Source organism: Moschus berezovskii, chromosome 6 (assembly GCF_049115385.1).
Source record: "Moschus berezovskii isolate FMDL1 chromosome 6, NW_MosBer_1.0, whole genome shotgun sequence".
NCBI lineage: Eukaryota > Metazoa > Chordata > Mammalia > Artiodactyla > Moschidae > Moschus > Moschus berezovskii.
In genome coordinates this window covers 80,197,812-80,219,218 of record NC_142465.1, presented here as the reverse complement: position 1 = coordinate 80,219,218, position 21,407 = coordinate 80,197,812, and the positions used below count along the sequence as shown (strand labels likewise).

Genomic DNA, 21,407 nt, shown 5'->3' with positions numbered 1-21,407 from the left:
AAAATAGACCAAAGGAAGGTGGTCTCTACCTTGGGTGTCTTTCCTGGCTCAGAATAAGACCTTTTGAGGAGTGATGGGGAGGACCAGAGAAAGAGATTCAGTCCCTGGGAGAAGGTCTCAGAGCTCTGGCAGCGGGAATCAGGAAGCTTCAAGAGAAGAAAGTAACCTTGGGGTTTAAGGGGAAGAGAGTAGATCCTTGCTGTTCCACTCCTGCTCTCATTTTGCTCTGATCCCTAATCCCTTTGCAACCAGCTCAGACAGCTCCAGGTATTTCTTTCCTTTCCCTCCCCACTCCCCTTAACCTAATTTATGCTCAAAATCACACCTGGGCCTTTAATAGTCTAGTCTCTCCTAACCATTAAACTCCTACGCATACGTCAAGACCCAGCTCAAATGGCCCTTCTGTGAGCCTCGCCTCTTTCTCCCTAAATAAAACTAATTACCCTCTCTTAACAAATTTGTAATCCCAAGAACATCCTTCACACTTGATGACCTCTGAGTCCTCTGTGCCTAGAATGCAACCAAACCCATAGTGAATACTCAGGACATTTTGAATGCATGAGAGAGTGAGCAATGCCTGAAGGTCCCTGCTGCCCCCTCAGTACTGGCTCTCCCTGGCCTCTGTTCCCCAGGGTGGGCTTATCAGCCCTCTGAGGTAACAGAGTCCTGTGTACAGTGATCACCATGGCAACTCCAATGGACAGGGGTGGGCTGCTCCCCAGCAACTATCCATTGGTCTCCAGCAGCAGTTGTGCAGCACAGATCTTCACTCCTGGGCATCAGGGCAGTTCACATGTTTTCTGACGTTATGAGAGAGAGTGGACAGGTGAGGCAGGGACCCAGAGGTGGGCCAGGAGTCTGCCAGGGCACAGGACTTCATCTTCTTTCTCTCTATGCAGAGCTGCTTGTGAGTGGAGCTCCCAGACTGCAAGGGATCTACTTTCCCTCCCTCCTTGACCAACTTCTCTTGGGATCTTTCTCTCCAGGTCAGAAATTGGCAGTAAGCCTATACTTCTGTCCAGACTGACCTGGACTGGGGGTGTCACCGGAGCTGTCCACCAGAGTGGACATATCGGGGGCAGGGGGAGGCTGGGGATGAGGAACAGGGCCAGGAGCAGAGAGAGAACTCAAAGGAGACCGAAGTGGGGCTCGGTTTCAGCACCACCTGCGCGAGGTCCTATTTCTTTTCTGAGCCTCAGTTTCTCCAGTTGTGAAAGAGGGTGAGTTAATATATTCTCCAAATACCTCACTGAGTTCTCGTGAAGAGAGGCTAGTCTCCTAGGTGGGGGAATGCTTAACACATGAGCTGCATTTGTCATCTCCTGCTGTATGACAAATCACCCCCAAACTGAGTGACTTAAGACAGCATTTATTACCTCATAGTTTCTGTGGGTCAGATTAGCTTCAATGGGCCATCTGTCTCAGGATCTCTCACAGACGGTGATCAAAGTATTGGCCGGGGTTTCTGTCTCATCTCAAAGGACAGTTCGTGAAGGCCCTCTTTCCATGACCATGCCCAAGGTAAGACTCAGTCCCTCAGGTTGTCGAATTGAGAGTCGCATCTTTCCTTGAGCTCGTGGCCACAGGCCTTCAGTTCTTTGCCATGGGGACCTCTCCAGAAGGCAGCTCACAACACAGAAGCTGCTTCCATCAGCACAAGAAGAGCCAAGAAGAGTCAGAGAAATTGTGAACAAGACAGAAATCACAGCCCAACCCAGCCCACCCCCTAGCTTCTGATGACAAGTATCCCTTCCAGGACTTCCCTGGTGGTTCAGTGGTTCAGAATCTGCCTTGCAGTACAGGGGACATAACTTCAGTCCCTGGTTGGGGAACTAAGATACCACACGCCTTAGAGCGACTAAGCCCATGAGCCACAACTGGAGTCCATTTGCTGCAACGCAAGATTTCGCATGATGCAATGAGGACCGACACAGCCAAAAAAGAAATAATTTTTTTTCTTAAAGGAAGCAAATCACTAGGTCCAGCCCAGACTCAAGGGTTGAGGGGAAACACAGTGTATGAATACAGGGGGCTAAGGGTCATTAAGAGTCATACCAGAAGCTGCACAATCACCAAACAATTAAGTCAAAATTAATACGGTGTTTTGTTTGGGGTGATTTTTCAAGAGAATACAATTCATTTGGTTCTTAACCTCTCTGAGTTTATTGGCAGAGACCAATTTGCTGGGTGACCTGACAAATCACACCCTCTGAGTCTCAGTTTCTTTATCTGTAAATAAAGGGATTGGGTTATCTAATCTCAGAGACCCTTTCCAGCTCTGACTTGATGCTCCTATGTTTTCCTTATTAAAAGATACTTACCACTTAGATCTAGGTATTAATCATCATTTATCCTAAATCATTTTATCCTATTCATATTACAAATTTCACAAGAGTCCTTTAAAAACACATGCAAAAGAATAAGAGAATATGAATAAAGAAAAAATTCACTTAGAAGAAAGGAACATAAACCTGAAAGCTGCAGAGGCTTTTGAAGATGCCAGCGCTGGCCCTCAAATTTGACCCAAAGGCCTGTTCTTTGGAAGAAAGAGATTATCCCAGAGTCGATTCCTGCTCTTGGCTCTCCTCCATGTTGGCCAAGCTGGTTCCTCTCTTTGAATGCTGCTGCTGCTGCTGCTGCGTCACTTCAGTCGTGTCCAACTCTGTGTGACCCCATAAACAGAAGCCCACCAGGCTCCCCCGTCCCTGGGATTCTCCAGGAAAGAAGACTGGAGTGGGTTGCCATTTCCTTCTCCAATGTGTGAAAGTGAAAAGTGAAAGTGAAGTCGCTCAGTCGTGTCCGACCTTTAGCGACCCCACGGACTGCAGCCTACCAGGCTCCTCCATCCATGGGATTTTCTAGGCAAGAGTACTGGAGTGGCTTGCCATTGCCTTCTCCGCTCTTTGAATGACCAGTTAGTAAAAATAGACAAAATCCTATTTGCAGAAAGCAAGTAGTCTCCAGGTTGGGGGCTTGGGGTAATGCCCCTCCCAGCTAGGGGCCTGCTGGGGGCCCCTAGAGAGGGTTGGGTGGTACAGATCGGGGAGGAAATAGAAGAAAAAGATTGCAAAGGAGGAAGAGGGACCCCAGGTTCCTTGAGAAAGAGGCACTGGGGATGGGGTGATCCAGCCTGCCAGGGTCCAGGAAGCAGGTCCAGTGCCAGGGGTGATGGGTGGATGGAGCAGGGGGCTCCTTGGTGCCAGAGAACCCTGGAGGCAGCACGGGGAGCCCTCTGGTCAGGGGCTGGGCAGATGGCCACAGGCCTCCCTGTTCAGCCCTCCATTCATCTTTGTTTATAGAGACTTGTCATTTGAGATGACCCTGTGTGTCTCTTTGTCTGCAGGACTAAGCTTGGAATTACCTGTTCCACAGCAAGAGCCGATGGAGCTGGGCCACCGAGCAGGTAGGACGGGCAAGTAGGGACATGCTGAATGCACATGCAGGGCCTCTGGAGGGACCCCAGAGGACAGCAGGGACCAACCCCTCCCCCTCTTAGTCTTGCTTTGGCCTCTAGACCTGCTGTGTGGCCCCGACTTCCTTGAGGCTTCTATCTGAAGACGGAAGAGGAAGGGCACAGAGGATTGCTGCTCCCCTCCCATCTGCCAGGTCTGGGGATTATGACCCCACCTTAGTGTCCCCTTTTGTGCCCATGGCACAGTGAGGCCATATAAGCTAAAGCATCAGAGTTTGGAGCAAAAAAAAGGTTCCTTACAGGGCCAAGCAAGGAAAATGGGTGGCTCATGCTCAAAACCCCTGAACTCTTCAATGGTTTTCAGGCATAAGATTTTTCAGGCTTTGGGGTGAAGGCTGAAAGGTGTGTGACTTCCTTCTGATTGGGCAGTCGTGAGGTAACAGAGTGGTGCTCTAGGAACCGTGTGCTCCACTCTGAAGTGTTCATCCTCCACCGGGGTGGGGACCTTGGTTCCTGCAGAAAAACTCAAAGGTATCCCTTGAGGAGGAACTAGGATCCTGCTGCAATCACTGCATTATTGCTTCTTTTTTTTTCAGGCTGCACCACGCAACTTGCGGGGTCTTAGTTCCCCGACCAGAGATTGAACCTGCACACTCGGCAGTGAGAGTGTGGAGTCCTAACCACTAGAGTGCCAGGGAATCCCCTGCAATATTTTTATTTATTTATTTGGCTGGGCTTCCCAGGTGACTCTGTGCATAAAGAATCCATCTGCAATGCAGGAGACACAGGAGTTGCGAGTTCAATCCCTGGCTCCAGAAGGTCCCCTGGAGGAGGGCATGGCAATCCACTCCAGTATTCTTGCCTGGAGAATCCCATGGACAAAGGAGCCTGGTGGGCTACTGTCCATACGGTCAGACATGACTGAGCACACACACACACACACATTGGCTTTCTGAGCCAGGGGCAGGACATATGTTCCCAGCCATTGCAGCTCTCCTAACCCTAAAGGGCAAGTGGAGGGTGAGCAGGAAGTTAAGATACACTGTGTTTAGAGGAGGCAGGCACAGCCTGGGAGAAACAGGAGTATGGATCCTGGAGACCTGCCGGCTTCCTCCTCACTATTCTCCCCACCATCATTACCCCCATGGAGCTGAAGTCAGAGTATCCTGTTCTTGCCCCTTTGTTGTCTGTACAAAAGAGGAGAAACCTGTTCCCCGAGACCAGACTGCCTTCCCGCCCTCCTGTCTTGTGGTTCTGGCCAACAAACAGGCAGCCAAGAAAAGGGCGCCTCTGGGGACAAGGCTTCCAGGATGCGGACAGAGAATCTTCTCAAGAGAATGCAGGCTAACAGCAGTAAAAGCACTCAGCACCGGCCTGATCAACCATGGCCCTGCCTTGTGCTTGTGGGGAGATGGAAGCCCAGCTCAGGGCAGGGCTCCTCCTGAGCCCACAGGGCTGTGTATCTTTCAGGAGTATTGGAGGATCCATTCAAAGCATTGTGGAGGGACAGCTACCACCTAAGACTGAGGATTGTGGGGGTGGCTGTATGTGGGGAGGGGGCAGAGACAGACCTGTCTTCTGTATTTTGCCCAGTAAGAAGCTGTTTATTATATACCACGTGTAAAATGCTATATAAAATGTGTTGTAAGTCACTGTCCAGGGGGTTGTAAGGTGAACTGTTACTTACTTGCTGGTCATTAAGAAAGAAAACATCGCTGGTTAGACCACAGTGCATTGATTGTCAGATGCAGCCGGATGTCAAGGATGCTAACGTGAGAAGAAAGGACATTTCAGAGTTGATGAGCTGCAGGGTGACCCTGGGTCTGACACCCCTGCAGCCATCTACTCATTCACTCGCTCACCGATGGGTGCCACCAGCATCTCTGATGCACAGGCTTCTGGTGGGTGCTGAGGGGAGGCCCAGGACCGACTCAACTGTGGACCCATTACCATGACTCCCCTCCCCGATCAGGGGGAGAAAATAACAGGGTGTGAAGCTTACAGGGATGGTGAGAGGGGAAAACCCAGAGAGATGCATGGAGCATGCTGGGAACAGAGTTGTGGAGTTGAAAAGGAGGTGTTGGCTCCACCAGCTTGGGGTGGGTGTCAGTGAGGACTTCCTGGTGAGGCTGAGTTGGAAAGAGGATTTTGACTCAGGGGAAAGGAGGAGTTGGACTTCCAGATAGCAGAACCAGTCTGAGCAAAGGCTGGGAGGTCGGATGTCATGAGGTGTGGTGGGGAAGGAGTGGCAGTTTGGCTGGAGCCAGGGATCAGGGAAGAGAATGAGGAGACCTGTGGGCGTGGGGCAGGAGATTCCCGGGAACTGGAAGTCAGGGCAGGAGTGGGGATGGTTACAGGGAAGGGGAGAGATGGGGTGTGAGAGCCCGGAAGTGGCTGGGATGACACTACTCCATGAGCTGGAGAACAGAGGAGAGAAGCGGGGCTGGGAAGCAACTCTAAATGGGGAGCAAAAGCCAGCCCAACCCAGCTCTAGTACTAGCTGTGTGACTTGGCCAAGCCGAAAGATGCCCTCTGCCAGCTTTCACAGATTCACTGGATTGTTGGGGGTCAAGGGTCGGGGGTGTTGAATGGAGGAGATTCAAGGTGCAGAAGGGAACTAACCAAATGGAGTCAGTTCACTAAAGCACCTCCCTTTCTGAAGGTCACACAGTTAGCCTCAAGGCTGGTCAGGCTGGGGCTGCAGCCCCTGTGGTCAAAAACAGTGAGGGCTGCCTTGTCCAGTGGGACACTTTTCAGGCTACTACCCTCTCTCTCGGTCTCTCTACTAATTTCTCACCCATACTTCTGTCTCCCGTGACTTCTTTCCGTCCACCCCGCCAACACCCCATACCGTCTTTTTTTTCTACTCTGGGTTGTCTGTCTGTTCCCCCTCCCCACCCCATCACCGTTCTCCTACCCTCCACTCTCTATCTGTCTCCTCTCCTTCCTTCCCTGTCTCTTCCCTTTTCAGGTACAACCACTCTGACCAGGGCCCATCCGAACAACAACAAGGAAGGCCAGCAGGACACGGACCCCTGGAGAGCTGCCCATAGCCCCTTGGATACCTCCAAGCTCAAGTACCAGGCCCCAGTCTCCCCGAAGCCATCCCTGTACCGAGGAGACAGCCCCCGAAGCAGCTCCCTGGGGCGGGCCTCCTTGGAGGAGATCCCGCCTCCACCCCCTTCAGCCGTCAGCCGGGGATCCCCCTGGAGGGACTCAGACCGGGAATCCCTGAAGAAAGGGAGCTTCAGACCCTCCTCGAGGGAGAGCAGAGCTTCCTTACAGGAAGGGGCTCAGCCGTGCCAGGCGCCGAAGGAAGACCCCAACTCTGGGGCCCAGGGCCAGAGTGGCAGCAGCATTCCCAACAACATTCGTCACAAGTTTGGGAGCAACGTGGTGGATCAGCTGGTCTCTGAAGAACAGGTGTCCGAATGGGGCACAGGAAGCTAAGGGGGGCAGGAGGGTCAAGCATGGAGATGGGCAATGAGGACCCCTAAGGAAGTTGCTCTTGAGTACAGAGTCCCTGTAATAATGTCATCCGAGACCAGTGTTTACTGCACACTTGCTATGGGCCAAGCACTGTGCACTGTTTAGTATTCACATCTAACCATTCAATTTTCCCAGTGAGGAAGGTACTATAATAATCCTCATTTTACAGATTAGAAACCCAAGCTTTAGCACGCTTAAGTAAATTAACCCAAGTTAAATGGGATCCAAACTGGCTGGCAGATTCTGGAGCCCTGGTCTGTAATGATTTTGCACTTACAAGATTTATGTTAGAATTAGATGCTTTTAACTTAAGTCTCCTCAAGGGGACAGGGTTGACTGGGAATCAGAAGATTTAGGTTTGAGTCCTGGCTCTGCCCCTGAATCCTGGGAGACTTTGTATAGCTACTTCTCCTCTCTGGAGCCAGTCTCCACATCTGTCAAGTCAGGCTGACTAGATCAGGCTGGCAGATAACAGAGCCTGGATTCACAGCAGATGTCACCAGTGGATGCTGGCCCTTCCCCCACTTGATACATCATTGCAGGAACTCAGTGCTGATCAACTGAACGTTGAGAGAAAACTTATCTGCCTACCTGCCATTTCTGGTCAAATAGAGACATTATGAGGGCTTTTGAGACACATTTTCAAAGTCACCATCTCAACCCTCATAACGGATACATTGTGCAGCAGGCCAGGCACCAGTCGTCGTTTCGCTTTTTGCTGTTGGTCAGTTGCTGAGTCATGTCCAACTCTTCTCTACCGCATGGACTGCAGCGCACCAGGCTCCCCTGTCCTTCACCGTCTTTTTAAACATGATAAATCTGGAGCTCAGAGAAGTGAAATGATCTGCCTGGGGTCACACAGAACAAGTAGAAGAGGCAGGGTCAGAAAGGCTATGGGTGGGTCCCTTTCTACTTTATCATCTTAAGTTGGGGTGACCCTTGCACCTGTTAGTCTGGGAGGTCAAAATCCTAAACCTCCCACTCCACTTGGAGGGTCTTGCCCCAACTTGAGGTGGGCAGTGTGGTCACTGTCTCTGCCCTTCTTGGCTGAGGGAATGTGCCATTTCTCTCTTTGGCCATCGTTGTCTTGGGCTTAAATCAAGAGATCTGTGTTTTGTTTTGTTTTGAATCCAGCTGTGAGCCAGATCACAAGTGTCATCAGGCCAGCAAGTATTAGAACTGGAAGTTACTACAAAGACCACCCAGTTCTTCCCCCACCCCCATTTTAAGAGTAGGGGAACTAAGGCCCAGAGAGGAGCAGAGACTTGCCCAAATTAGCAGCTGGTATATGGCAGAGTTAGGACCCAAACCAGGTTTCTGGCTCCTAGGCTTGGACTCAACCACTCCTACCATTGTAGGAGGCCAGCCAGGGCTCCCTTCTCCAGCTGTATGCTGGGTTGAGTCCCTGCTGTGAGGCCCAGTTTCCTTACTTATAAACTATGGAAATAATATCACCTTACAAAGATGTCCCCTGGTGATGTTCCATAGGGCTTCCCTGGTAGCTCACATGGTAAAGAATCCTCCTGTAATGCAGGAGACCTGGGTTTGATTCCTGGGTAGGAAAGATCCCCTGGAGAAGGGAATGGCAACCCACTCCACTATTCTTGCCTGGAAAATCCCATGGAGAGAGGAGCCTGGTGGGCTATAGTCCATGGGATCGCAAAGAGTTAGACAAGACTGAGCAACTGATATGTTCATACATTCAGTGTAGGGAGAAGTTTTCCTGATCATTTTCTTCCTTGATGCCTGAGGCCCATGTGAAAGTTGAGGTGGTATGGGAGGGCCTTCAGCTATGCCACTCCCAGGACTGGGAGTTGGTTGCAGGCTGCAGGCTTAGGGTGGGGAGGGGTGGTGAGGGCAGGCTCCAAGGGAGGAGAAGTTAAAGGGGAGATATGGAATTCACTTTGCTTCCCTACCTTTTGTCTTCTCTCTCCCTCCTTCCCTTCCTACTTAGGCTCGAAAGGCCATTGGGGAAGCCTTAGAGGGCCAGAAGAGGGCAGGTTCATTGCCCAGCAGGATCCAGAGCCCCATGGAAATTACCTCCATCTTTTCAGACTACTATGATCTGGGCTACAACATGCGGTCAAACTTGTTTCAAGGTCAGGCCAAAAGACAAGGGTATGGGCTATGAAAACCCACAGCCTTCAAGTCACTGGGCCAGGAAGGACCTGGATCCCCAAAGGAATCTAAGACCCCAGGACACATCCCCAGGGACACTCATTTCACAGCCACCAAGGGCCACCTGTATGCCAAGCCTTGTGCCAAGCTCTGGGAATGTCCAGTCCCCTGGCAAGCCTGTCCTCATGGAGTAGATGGTCCCTCCCATTTGGCAGTCAGCCCTACCTCCCCCCTGTACCTCTGGTGTCCTAATCTGCCAAGAGGAGGCCAGTGTGTCTCTGGTCTGGCCTACGTTGGTTACAGTGACAGTATCAGATTTCCTGGGTTCAAAGTTCAGCTTAGTCAATGAGTATGGCCTCAGGCAGGATCCTTAACCTCTCTGAGACTCAGCCAACTTTCTTGGTTGTTGTTGTTCAGTTGCTGAGTCATGTTCAACTCTTTGCTACCCCATGGACTGCCAAGCTCCTCTGTCCTCCACTGTCTCTCAGAGTTTGCTCAAATTCATGTCCATTGCATCAGTGATGCTATCTATGCATCTCATCCTCTGCCTCCCCCTTCTCCTTTTGCCTTCAATCTTTCTTTCCCAATGAATCGGCTCTTTCCATTAGGTGGCCAAAGTATTGGAGCTTCAGCTTCAGCAATAATCCTGCCAATGACTATTCAGGGTTGATTTCCTTTAGGATTGACTGATTTGACGATCTTGCAGTTCAAGGGACTCTTAAGAGTCTTCTCCAGCACCACAATTTGAAAGCATCAATTCTTCATCGCTCAGCCTTCTTTACGGTCCTTCTTTATGTACTTTCTTGGTACAATGGGGCTTATAACATGACAGGATTTTATGAGGAACCAGCTTACTATCTGACAGACCAGTATTTTTCTTTCCCAGAGCCCAGCGGGGGCACCTCTGAGGCAAAGTGTGGGTTGGAGGCCAGGACATCTGCAGCGAGTCCTGTGGGCCTCTGAGGTCCTATTTGTCAGAGGAGTACCCCTAGCTCCATCTCACAGGCTGATGGGAAACAATTTCCCCAGGGCTTCTTGGTCGTACAAGGTTGGTCTGAAACTCAAATCCAGGTTTTTCTTCCACCTGCAAAGCCCCAGAGTCTTTTCCCAGTACTTGGTCACCTCCCAAAATATGACCCTGTTCCCAGGGGTCTAACTGATTGCTCGGATGGGGGTCCTCAGTGAGCAAGGGGCAGCTTCTCTCTGTCCCTACACTCCAGTTTGGCCTCATTGCAAAATATCAAGTCTTTCTGGCCCCCTTCTTTCCTCCCTCCTTACTCTCTGCCTTCTCAGTGTCCTCAGGGTCTGGCAAACCTCCTACCTGGCTCAGATCCTCATCACCCAAGGAACCAGACAACCACTGGAAAACTTTCTGAGTTTTTCTTTGAGCTTGAAGAAAGGGTAGTGCTTGGGGAGAGAAGAGAGAATACAGCCTCAGATTGTCCCTTTCTGAGTCTTGGGAGTCGGCCTTCCATTACAATTATCACTCAATAATTTTATGTGTGTAATGTCCGAAGTGAAGTCGCTCAGTCATATCCGACTCTTTGCGACCCCATGGACTGCAGCCTACCAGGCTCCTCTGTCCATAGGATTTTCCAAGCAAGAATACTGGAGTGAGTTGCCATTTCCTTCTCCAGGAGATCTTCCCGACCCAGGTAAAGCGTCTGAGCCACTAGGGAAATCTCTCTACATACATTTAAAAGAATGATATAAAAAGCATCTGTGTATACTTGACCCAGGGCTTCCCTGGTGGTCACATGGTAAGGACTCAGCCTGCAATGCAAGAGACCCTGGGCTCTTCCAGACAACCTACTACAGTATTCTTGTCTGGAAAATTCCATGGACAGAGGATCCTGGCCAACTTCAGTCCAGGGGGTCACAAAGAGTCGGACACGACTGAGCGACTAACAGGCACATGCACACTTCAGCCAGCCTGAGAAACACAATTGTGCCAGGGAAGCAAAAAATGGCAACCCACTCCAGTGTTTTTGCCTGGAGAATCTCAGGGATGGCGGAGCCTGGTGAGCTGCTGTCTACGGGGTTGCACAGAGTCGGACACGACTGAAGCGACTTAGCAGCAGTAGCAGCAAACCCATGGAGGCAGTGCAAACTAGCCTGCATCAGCTTCTAAGAGCTGATTGTTAAATTTTACCAAATTGTTAATATCATGAGCTATCTTACAATTGGCCATAGTCCTACAATTGACCTTTGAACACAGAGCAGTCAGGGTGTCAACCACTGCCCCACCCATACCTCCAGCACACAGTCAACAATTCAAATACTACTATCTCTGCCCCCTAAACAAAGGAATTGATAAATGACCCACCCAAGAGAGGACGCTGAGATAGTTGAAACAGAATCAGGACTCAAATCCTAGTTCTTTTGACTCCATGTATGGTGACCCATAACCAAACACAAACTTCCCCTTCAGTTCAGTTGCTCAGTCGTGTCCGACTCTTTGCAACCCCATGAATCACAGCATACCAGGCCTCCCTGTCCATCACCAACTCCCAGAGTTCACTCAAACTCATGTCCATCGAGTCGGTGACGCCATCCAGCCATCTCATTCTCTGTCGTCCCCTTCTCCTCCTGCCCCCAATCCCTCCCAGCATCTGAGTCTTTTCCAGTGAGTCAACTCTTCGCATGAGATGGCCAAAGTATTGCAGTTTCAGCTTTAGCATCAGTCCTGCCAATGAACACCCAGGACTAATCTCCTTTAGAATGGACTGGTTGGACTTCCCCTGCTGCTGCTGCTGCTAAGTCACTTCAGTCGTGTCCGACTCTGTCTGACCCCATAGACGGAAGCCCATCAGGCTCCCCAGTCCCTGGGATTCTCCAGGCAAGAACACTGGAGTGGGTTGCCATTTCCTTCTCCAATGTGTGAAAGTGAAGTTGCTCAGTCGTGTCCGACCCTTAGCGACCCCACGGACTGCAGCCTACCAGGCTCCTCCATCCATGGGATTTTCTAGGCAAGAGTACTGGAGTGGCTTGCCATTGCCTTCTCCTACACCTAGTTAATTTTCAAAGATCTATAGAAGGGAAATGCATGTACTATATTTATTGAAAAAAAATACACATATAGGTGGACCCGTGCATTTCAAAGCCATATTGTTCAAGGGTCAACTGTATTGACACTCCAGAAATTGGCAAGGGCTTACAAATTAGGGAGTTGTTTTCTGCACCCAGCAGAAAGCAGACAGGCAGTGTTCACCCATCCACCCCCTCCATCCACCCAGGTTGGTCTTGGCATTTGCTGCTCCAGGCTGAGGAGGCGCCTGTGGCTGGACAGGAGTGGGAGGGAAGAAGCAGGCTAGGTGGGGAAGGCTACAGGAAGGTCTTTTCTTTTAGTGAGGTGAGGAGCCAAGGGAGGGTCTTAAGCAGAGAATGGCATTGACTCAGATTAAAGGATCGCTCCAATTGCTGTGTTGAGAACACAGGAATCTGGGATAGAAACAGGGAGACCAGTGAGGAGGTGCCTGCAAAAATCCAGGGTAAATGATGGGGGCTTGGTCTAGAGAGCAGGGCTGCTGCATTTTATGACTCTGATGGGTACCACTGTGCAAGAATGGGCTTCCCAGGTGGCTCAAGTGGTAAAGAACCTGCCTGCCAATGCAGGAGATGTAGGAGATGCTGCTTCGATGTCTGGGGCGGGAAGATCCCCTGGAGGAGGAAACGGCAACCCACTCCAGTATTCTGGCCATGGAAATCCCATGGACAGAGGAGCCTGATGGGCTTCAGTCCATGGGATCACAAAGAGTTGGACACAAGTGAGCACGCACACACATTGTGCAGTATGGCGGCACAGGGAGGTAATGGTGAAGGTGATCTGATGCAGAAGGAGCGTGGCTATTTGTGTAAGGCAGGGCAAACACAACGTACTAACCAACGGATTTGGGGCGCATGAGAGGGAATAAAGGTTGATGTCATGGTTTTTGACCTGAACAACTTAAAGGATGAGATTGTCATTGACTGAGATAGAGAAGGGTCCAGGAGGAGTGGCTTGAAGAAATCCTATGCCATGCTGAGTCATAAAGATAATCTTTTATATAGTCTACTAAAAATATTTAGTTTTGGCTTTCATACCTAAGTCTTTAATCCATGTGGAGTTGATTTCTGTTTTCAGTGTGAAGCAGGGATTCATTGTTAATTTCTCCTTTGTGTGAATTACCAATTTTCTCAGTACTTTTTACTGAATTATCTCATCATTTCCCCTCAGTGACCTGCAGCGGTACCACTGGTCTCCATCAAGTTTCCTTATGTGCATGGATCAGTTTCCAGGCTCTCTATTCTATCCACTGGTCTAATATTACACTTTTAATTATCAGGGTAATATAAGTGGCCTAATATCTGGTTAGGCTGTCTTCACTCCCCACCCCTTCACTACCACCAGCAGGAACAGCTAACAGCTTATTCTAGGCTCTTTGCTCTTCATATAAATTCTAAATCAGCTTGTCAATATCCATGAAAAATCCTGTTGGCATTTTGATTGAAAGTATTGATACATTGAATCTACAGCTCAATTTAGGGGCAGTTGTCAGTTTTATGACAATGAATTTTCCAATCCATGAGTATGGTCTACAACCCCATTAATTTAAATCTACCTTCAAAATGTGTCGATAACACTTTATAACTTTTTTCTGCAAAGATTACACAACTTTTGTTAGACTTGCTTTGAAAAATCTTTTATTTATCTACTGTTTGCTGCTTATTGCAAATAGTATCTTTTTTAAAATGTGATTTTTTTCTAACTTTGCTGCTTATATACACAGAGGTGATTTTAATTTTTGTACATTAATCTTATATCCGGGCTTCCCTGGTGGCTCAGAGGTTAAAGCGTCTGCCTCCAATGCGGGAGACCCGGGTTCGATCCCTGGGTCGGGAAGATCCCCTGGAGAAGGAAATGGTAACCCACTCCAGTATTCTTGCCTGGAGAATCCCATGGACGGAGAAGCCTGGTAGGCTACAGTCCACGGGGTCACAAAGAGTCAGACGCGACTGAACGGAACGGAATCTTCTATCCAGAGGGCTTACTCAATTCACATATTAACTCCAATAATTTGTTTGTAGATTCTTTGGGGCTTCTTATTTTTAATAATAACAATGGCTCTATTTATGTGTAGCATGTAACATGAGCCAGGCACTGCTCTAAGCACTTTATATACACTTTAATTTTCATAAGAACCTTAGGCAGTATTGCTATAATCTGCCCCTGCCTCCTTTTTAAGATGGAAAAAAATGACTTGCTTAAGGCCACTTGCTTAAATAACTTGCTTAAGGCCACACAGCTAGGAATAGTCAGAGTTGGGGTTAAACTCTGGCAGCCTGGGACCAGAGTTCACATTATTACCTATGAGGCTCTATTCCATCTTTGTACCATCTGTCCCAGCTGGCTAATCTGGGACAATGGTGCAAATAAGCAGGTATCCTTCTCTGCTTCTTGATTCTAACATTTTACTATTAAATCCGATATTTTAAAAAGAATTTGAAGGTACCTTTTATCATATTGAGGTTTCCATTTATTCCTAGTTAGCTAGCACTTTAATTTTTTAAAAAGTCAGGCATGAGTGCTGAGTTGTATTAACTATTCCTACAGCTGTTTTTGTTTAGTTTTTTTTACTGTACTGCTCTGCTTGCATGGATGAGTTCCCCACCCAGACCCTCGGCAGGGTGGAGTCCTAACCACTGGACCACCAGGGAAGCCCCATAAAGTTTTTCTATTTTTGGCTGCGTCTCACAACATCTTAGTTCCCCGACCAGGGTTGGAACCCATGAACCCCACATTAGGAGCACATAGTCTTAACGTCTAGACCACCAGGGAAATCATACAGCTGTTACTTAGATGATCACATGATTTTTTCCTTTCATCTGTTGATATGGTAAATTATAGTAACTGATTTTTAAATATTAAAACAAATTTGTATACCTGCATCTAAATTAGTATCAATGCATTATCAGGCTTCCTGTGTGGCTCAGGGGTAAAGAATCCACCTGCCAACACAGGAATCAAGGATTCAATCCCTGAGTTAGGAAGATCCCTTGGAGGAAGGCATGGCTACCCACTCCTTGCCTGGGAAATCCCAAGGACAGAGGAGGCTGGTGGGCTATAGTCCACGGGGATCACAAAAGAGTTGGACACGACTTAGCGATTAAAAAACAGATGCATTATTATTTTTTAATTATAAAGGCTGTCATGTAGAAGAGTGTATAAAGCCTATGCATAGAGTATAAAGAATAATAATAACTAGTTGTGTGCCACCTCCTGGGTCAATGGGTGGCTTTACAGGGACCTCAGAAGCCTCTCCTGTATTTCTCCCAGCTGCCTCAGCTCACTTTTGTTTGACCTATTTTTTTGTTGTTTTTGGCTCATGGCTGTGAAAGTGCTGAGTCCTAATCACTTGACTGGCAGGGAAGTCCCTGTCTGACTCTTATTAACAATCCCTTTGCTTTTCTCTATAGTGTCAGACCTCCTGGGCAGGAGACATTTGAGTACAGACCAGAAGGAGTGGGGCTCGGCCTGTGAATTGCAGGGGAAGAACAGTCAGGCACAAGGGCCACGCTAAGGACATAGGCTCTTTCTGGCCCTTTTACTGGGAACCACTGTAGGATTTTGTACTAAGGAGCGACTTCTGTTTCCAAGGATCCATCTGGCTGTAATGTTACAGGACAGAACCCAAAGGGGCAGGACTAGAAGCAGGGGGACCAGTGAGGAGGACCAGATCAGAGGCAGGATTGAAAATGGCTCCAGGGTGTTCCTCTCTCCACCAGCTCACCTCTGGTTCATGGAAACACATGCATGTACATCCTTGCACTTGAGGGATTATGCCTGGCGCATTCTTGTCTGGGGCCAATGCCTCTTGTTCCAAGCCTTGGTGCACCCCAAACTTTCGGGCAATGTGTCAAGCTCCCCAAGTGACCCCAGGAGTCATTTCACAGCTCAGTCTGTTATCTGATCTCTACTAGCCTTAGGGCTTCAGTCCAAGTCTCTGACTTAACATTGTGTTCTGGAAGCATTTAAATCGATAAATAAAGAACACCATAAAAATCACTTTTTAAAAAAGTGGATTTCTTTCTCAATAGCATCATGGTTAGAAAACACAACCTGTAATGATTGCAGCTCTTTCAAATGTGAAGCTTTATAACCCAGCAGATGGTCAATTTTTATAGATAATCAATATATATGTGAAAATAATTTGAGTTCAGGGTTCTGAATTTGTTCAATAAAGCAGGCTTGCTAATTATTTCCATAGAAATCTTCGAATTCCTTGTTAATATTTTTTGCTTAATCTATTAATTACTGAAAGACGTACCCTCAAGTCTTTCCCTGTGATCGCAGCCTTGTCAATTGCTCTTTGTAGTTATGTCAGTGTTGCTTTACCAATTTTGTGATTATTCCAGCGCAGCTAGTTTAGAATTATTATGTCACTGGAAAGAACTGCAGTTACTTTTATGTCTTACAGTGCTTTTGCTTTACAGTCTACTTTATCCGATATTAATGTAGTGTGACTAGATTGCTTTGTGATTTTGTGATTATTAATCCTTTTCTGTATTTCTATGTTTATCTTCTCTTTGTGCCCTTTTGCTTTAAATGTGCTTTAAATAATATATATCTTAAAACATCTATAGCCTGATCATCTGTTTTTTAAACAGCTGGTCTACCCCACTTATATTTATTTTAATTACTGATAGACTTGTATTTATTTTTATGATCTTATTTTGTACTTTTTGTTTGACCTAATTTTTCTATGCTGCTTTTTTTTCTCCTTCCCTTGTTCTGGATTTGAGTGAGCTTTCTTTCTTCCCCCAATCTAATTTTTGTCTTTACGCTTCCTATTCTCTCAGTGGTTATCCTTGACTTTTTTTCTTTCTGGCCAAACTGTGTGACCTGCAGGATCTTAGTTCCCCTACCATGGAAGCTCAGTCCTAACCACTGGACCTTCAGGGAATTTCCTATCTTTGACATTTTCACATGCATAGTTAGCAAATTTTAAAGTTAATCAAGGTATTTCAGCTTTTCTGAACAATATAAAGGGGTTTGAATGCTTCACCTTTATTCTTGCCACTCCTCCAATATCAGCCAATGTGTGATTATTTTAGAGGTTTTTTACTCTACATAAGCAAAGTAGTTTAAGCTGTGGATTCTGGAGCCACAGAGTCCGAGTTTGAGTCCTCCATTTTTCACTTACCAGCTGCGTGACTTTAGACAAGTGATTAACCTTTCTGTGCTTCAGTGACTTCAACAGCAAAACGGGGGTAATAACCACACATCTTAGGGTTGTTGGGAAAATTCAGTGAGGAAATTCTATAAAGTTTGAATGAAACTGTCTGTGCTTAGCACCTGCTAAATCTTCAAAAATACTTACCTGTCACAGTCATTATTTTGCTCCATATGTTTAACATTGGTACTGTTGTTATAATTGATGTGTATTTAAATTTATTCAAGGTTTCCAATATCTTTGCCTACCATCCCTTCTTTTACCTCAGATTTTCCTTCCGGGATTATTTTTTCTTTCTGAATTATGTTGTTTAGAAGATATTTAGGGGGTGGAGAAGATATCTGGGGTGAGATTCTGTTGTTGGTATTTTTTTTTTCTTCTAAGCTATGTGATCGATGGGAACTCAGTTCCCCAAGCAGGGATCAAACCTGTGTCCCTTGCATTGGGAGCATGGAGTCTTAACCACTGGACTGCCCAGGAAATCCCTGTTGTTGGTAAATTTTAAGCTCAGAAAGATTTTTATTTCATCCTATTCTTGGAGGAGTTATTGTAAACAGTTCGGGATTGTTGATTTCTTTTTGTCAGCACTTTGATGATGCTAATTTATCTCCATCTCACTTGGATGGTTGATTAAACTCATTATTATTCTCTATAAGTAATCTGTCTCTTCTCTGTGGCTATTTCTAAGATTTCTTTGTCTCTGGTATTCTAAATTTTACTTGATTGTACCTAGGTAAGGAATTCTTTTTGCTTAAACTGACTGGGGAATTGTGATTCTTGAATCTAAGGATTCATGTATTTCATCAATTCTGAAAAATTTCCAGCCACTATCTTTCCAAATATTGTCTCTCCCTGTTTTCTCCACTCTCTCTTTTAGAACTGCAATTAGACATATGTCAGGCCTTCTCATTTAATCTTATTTAACAGTTTTTTGTTTTCCACATCTTTATTTCCCCCCTCTATGCTGCGTTCTACTTAATTTCTTTAGATATTATCTACTGGTTCACCATTTTTTCTCATCTGTATCTAATCCTGTCCGTTGAATTTGTTTTTAAAAGTTATGATGTCAATTTTCAAACTTAAAGAAAATAGAGAGAAGAATTTAATAAGCAGATATTGCACTTACCATCCAGCTTCAATAATTATCAATACACAACTAATCTTGTTTCATCATTTTCCTCACCCACCCATTTATTCCCACCCCAGATAATTCTGAAGCAAATCCCAGGCCTCTTACCATCCATCACCTTTATTTTATTTTCCATCCATTGTGTGTGCATGCTCAGTCACTTCAGTCGTGTTCGACTCTTTGCGACTCTATGAATTGTAGCCCACTAGGCTTCTCTGTCTATGGGATTCTTCAGGCAAAAATACTGGAGTCGGTTGCCATGCCCTCCTTCAGGGGCTCTTCCTGACCTAGGGATTGAACCCATTACCTTTCAACTATTACATTTCATTTCTGAAATTCCATTTGCTTCTTTTACTAACCTGTCTGTTCTTTATGGGTAGTTTTTTATTCTTTGCTTATGTTTTTGTTCTCTTTTTCACAACTTCACACATTGAAGGACAATAATTTTATATTCTGTAACTGATCATTCAAAGCCTTGTGTCTTTTGGAATTTGGTCCTTTGATGATTTTTCTGACTTTTGATCATGGTAACTATTTCCTTGTGTGTGTTTTAACTTAACACACAGACCTAAATGAAAATATAGGTACCAACTGCCACATGCCAGCTGCTCCAAGGAATGTAATCTTCCCAATATTGGGAGAACATTGTATTCTTTTGAACAGATCAAGAGGTCAAAGCTCTAAGAGGTTAAAATCTTATCTGAAGCCATACTGTCCATAAATGATGCACCTTGGATTTGAGTCCAGGCCAGCCTTTCTCTGCCTAACTCTTCCTATCCCCTGCCCTTCCACAACCCATGATCCACATGGGAAACTGACACCCAGATATGAACCCTGGAGTACTTGACGTCTGTTGATTTGGGGCTTCTTTTCTTCATGGGGTTCCATAGGGGCCCCACAGGAGACGAAGAGCCTCATGAAGGCTTCCTACACCCCCGAGGTGATTGAGAAATCGGTGAGGGACTTAGAGCACTGGCATGGCAGGAAGACGGATGATCTGGGTAGGTGGGAAGCTGGGGGTGGGGGATGAGGGAACTCCCTGGGTAGGGTGTGTTGGCCTAAGGTCCTGAGAGAAACCACAGCAGCGGCTAGAGCCCTGGGGTGGGCCCGGAAGACATATGGGTTGCCACTGGGACCTGCACACTCCAGAGGTCTTCTTGGTGATTTGTGCTGGCTCCTTCTCTCCTTTCTGCAGGAAGGTGGCACCAGAAAAATGCGATGAACATGAACTTGCAGAAAGCACTGGATGAGAAAGAAAAGAGCAAAAACAAGAACTCAAAGTAGATACAACCCAGCAGAGGTGCCCTCCGCTCAGAGAAAGTGCTAATAAAGAAAGGCACACACCCGGACCTTTTTCTCAGCTTGGCTCCTATCTTCAGGTTGGGGGACAGGGCAATGTGCAGTGCTGGAGAAACCTGAGAAAGGACAGAAGCCCGAAGGACTCCTATAGGGCACCCCTGCTGGATCTTACTGCACGGCCTCCCCAGCACAACCCCAATTATTTCCAGACATCTGTTCCATCCCCAAGATCCAATGGACTTCAGAGGAACTGACCACGCCTCTTCCAATCCAGGGGTGATTTTGATCGGTTTTCAGGAATCCTAACCGTTCCTTCTACACACAAGTAATTGGTTCAGAAAGGGGCATGTGATTCAACTTGGGCCAATGAGATGCAAGAAAAGGTGTGGGTGTGTGGAGCATTCTGGGAAATTATTTTCTCTATTTGGAAAGCTTGGGAGCCTTCCTTGCTCCTCCTGTGGTGAGAGAAACGTGCAGAGCAGAGAGCTCTTGGCAGATACTCTATGACTAAAGGAACTGCAGACACTGCAGCACAATCTGGTCCCCCGTGATCTCACCGAACTCCACCCTCCTGGCCAGAAGTTTCGCCCCCAACACCCACCGCCCACTCCCTCTGGACTTCTTATAATGTGCACCTGGGCATCTTCTCACTGTTTAAGTCAAACTTATCTTGAACCAATAAGGGCCCCTGGTAACAAGAGAGGAGGGACCTCAGAATTGGCCCACCAAGGAAAAATCCCCAGAGAAGGGGTTCCAGGTTAGACAGTCATGCTTGCCATCTGATCCCGAAGCTTATAACCTGGTGGGCCTCCAAGACATAGCACTCCCCAACACCCTGATCACTGACTTACACTAAACCAACCCCAAACCTAGGAGCTTAAAATGACCACAATCATTTATTTACTTAGATTGTGTAGTTTGAGCAGGATTAGAAGGTATGGCTCATTTCTGCTCCATGGGGCATCTGCTGTGAAAATGGCTGCTTCTCTCACATACCCGATGCCTCAGGTGGAGGCCGGTTGGGTATCACTTTTTCTTTGTTGGAGCTCCGCCTCTCCTTGTAGCCAGCTTGGGCTTCTTCCTGGAATGGTTACTGTGTTCCAAGAAGGAGTGTCTCAAGGAGACAAGACTCGATGTGTTAGAACTTATCACGTCTTAACACTGGCTTGTTAATGTCCCTGTGGTCAAAGACAAATATGGTTAAGTCAGATTTCTAGTGGGAGGTGGCTAAACAAGAGCATTCCTATCAGCAGAAATAGTTCACTGGGGACTCACCACAATAACTGTCTACCACAGTGACCATCATCCTCTGGAAAAATCAAAAGTAGATTTTTGGAAGAAAAAGGGGGCGGGCCCCTTCATCCACAAAAAGGAGTGACATCTTTAAGGTAGCATTGGATGTAGTACAGGGAGGTGAATTTGGCTTGATTTAATATTTACTGGGAACCTGACTGTGTAAGACATTGAGTTCAGCTCAGCTTCTTAATATTCAGTTCAGTTCAGTTCAGTCACTCAGTCGTGTCCGACTCTTTGCAACCCCAAGAATCACAGCACACCAAGCCTCCCTGTCCATAACCAACTCCCGGAGTTCACTGGTACCTAATTTCTGCAAGACACTGTTCTTGTATGAGAAAAACTAGATTTCATCTTTCAGTTCAGAGAAGTCCAGTCACTCACTTATGTCCGACTCTTTGTGACCCCATGGACTGCAGCACACCAGGCTTCACTCTCCTTCACCAACGTCCGG

General features: G+C 47.1%; 1 protein-coding gene across 2 annotated transcripts; it reads left to right on the top strand.

The window, feature by feature from the left end:
• The first annotated feature begins 3,366 nt into the window (after window positions 1-3,366).
• On the top strand, window positions 3,367-19,645 carry CIMIP4 (ciliary microtubule inner protein 4). Of its 2 annotated transcripts, none has more exons than XM_055396418.2 (5): window positions 3,367-3,403; window positions 6,384-6,835; window positions 8,856-9,000; window positions 19,252-19,362; window positions 19,557-19,645. In XM_055396418.2, the coding sequence occupies exons 1-5, from the start codon at window positions 3,382-3,384 to the stop codon at window positions 19,643-19,645; spliced, it is 819 nt and encodes a 272-aa protein (XP_055252393.2). In that variant the 5' UTR covers window positions 3,367-3,381. The 2 variants fall into 2 exon arrangements, with proteins under 2 accessions (XP_055252393.2, XP_088692844.1); XM_088836718.1 differs by lacking the exon at window positions 3,367-3,403 and adding an exon at window positions 4,797-5,004.
• Window positions 19,646-21,407: the final 1,762 nt, after the last annotated feature.

Coding starts and splice junctions, on each gene's coding strand:
- CIMIP4 (XM_088836718.1), top strand. CDS start 4,797: ATGGCCCTGCCTTGTGCTTGTGGGGAGATGGAAGCCCAGCTCAGGGCA. Junction 6,836..8,855: donor AGCTGGTCTCTGAAGAACAG/GTGTCCGAATGG, acceptor CTTCCTACTTAG/GCTCGAAAGGCCATTGGGGA. Junction 9,001..19,251: donor GCGGTCAAACTTGTTTCAAG/GTCAGGCCAAAA, acceptor GGGGTTCCATAG/GGGCCCCACAGGAGACGAAG.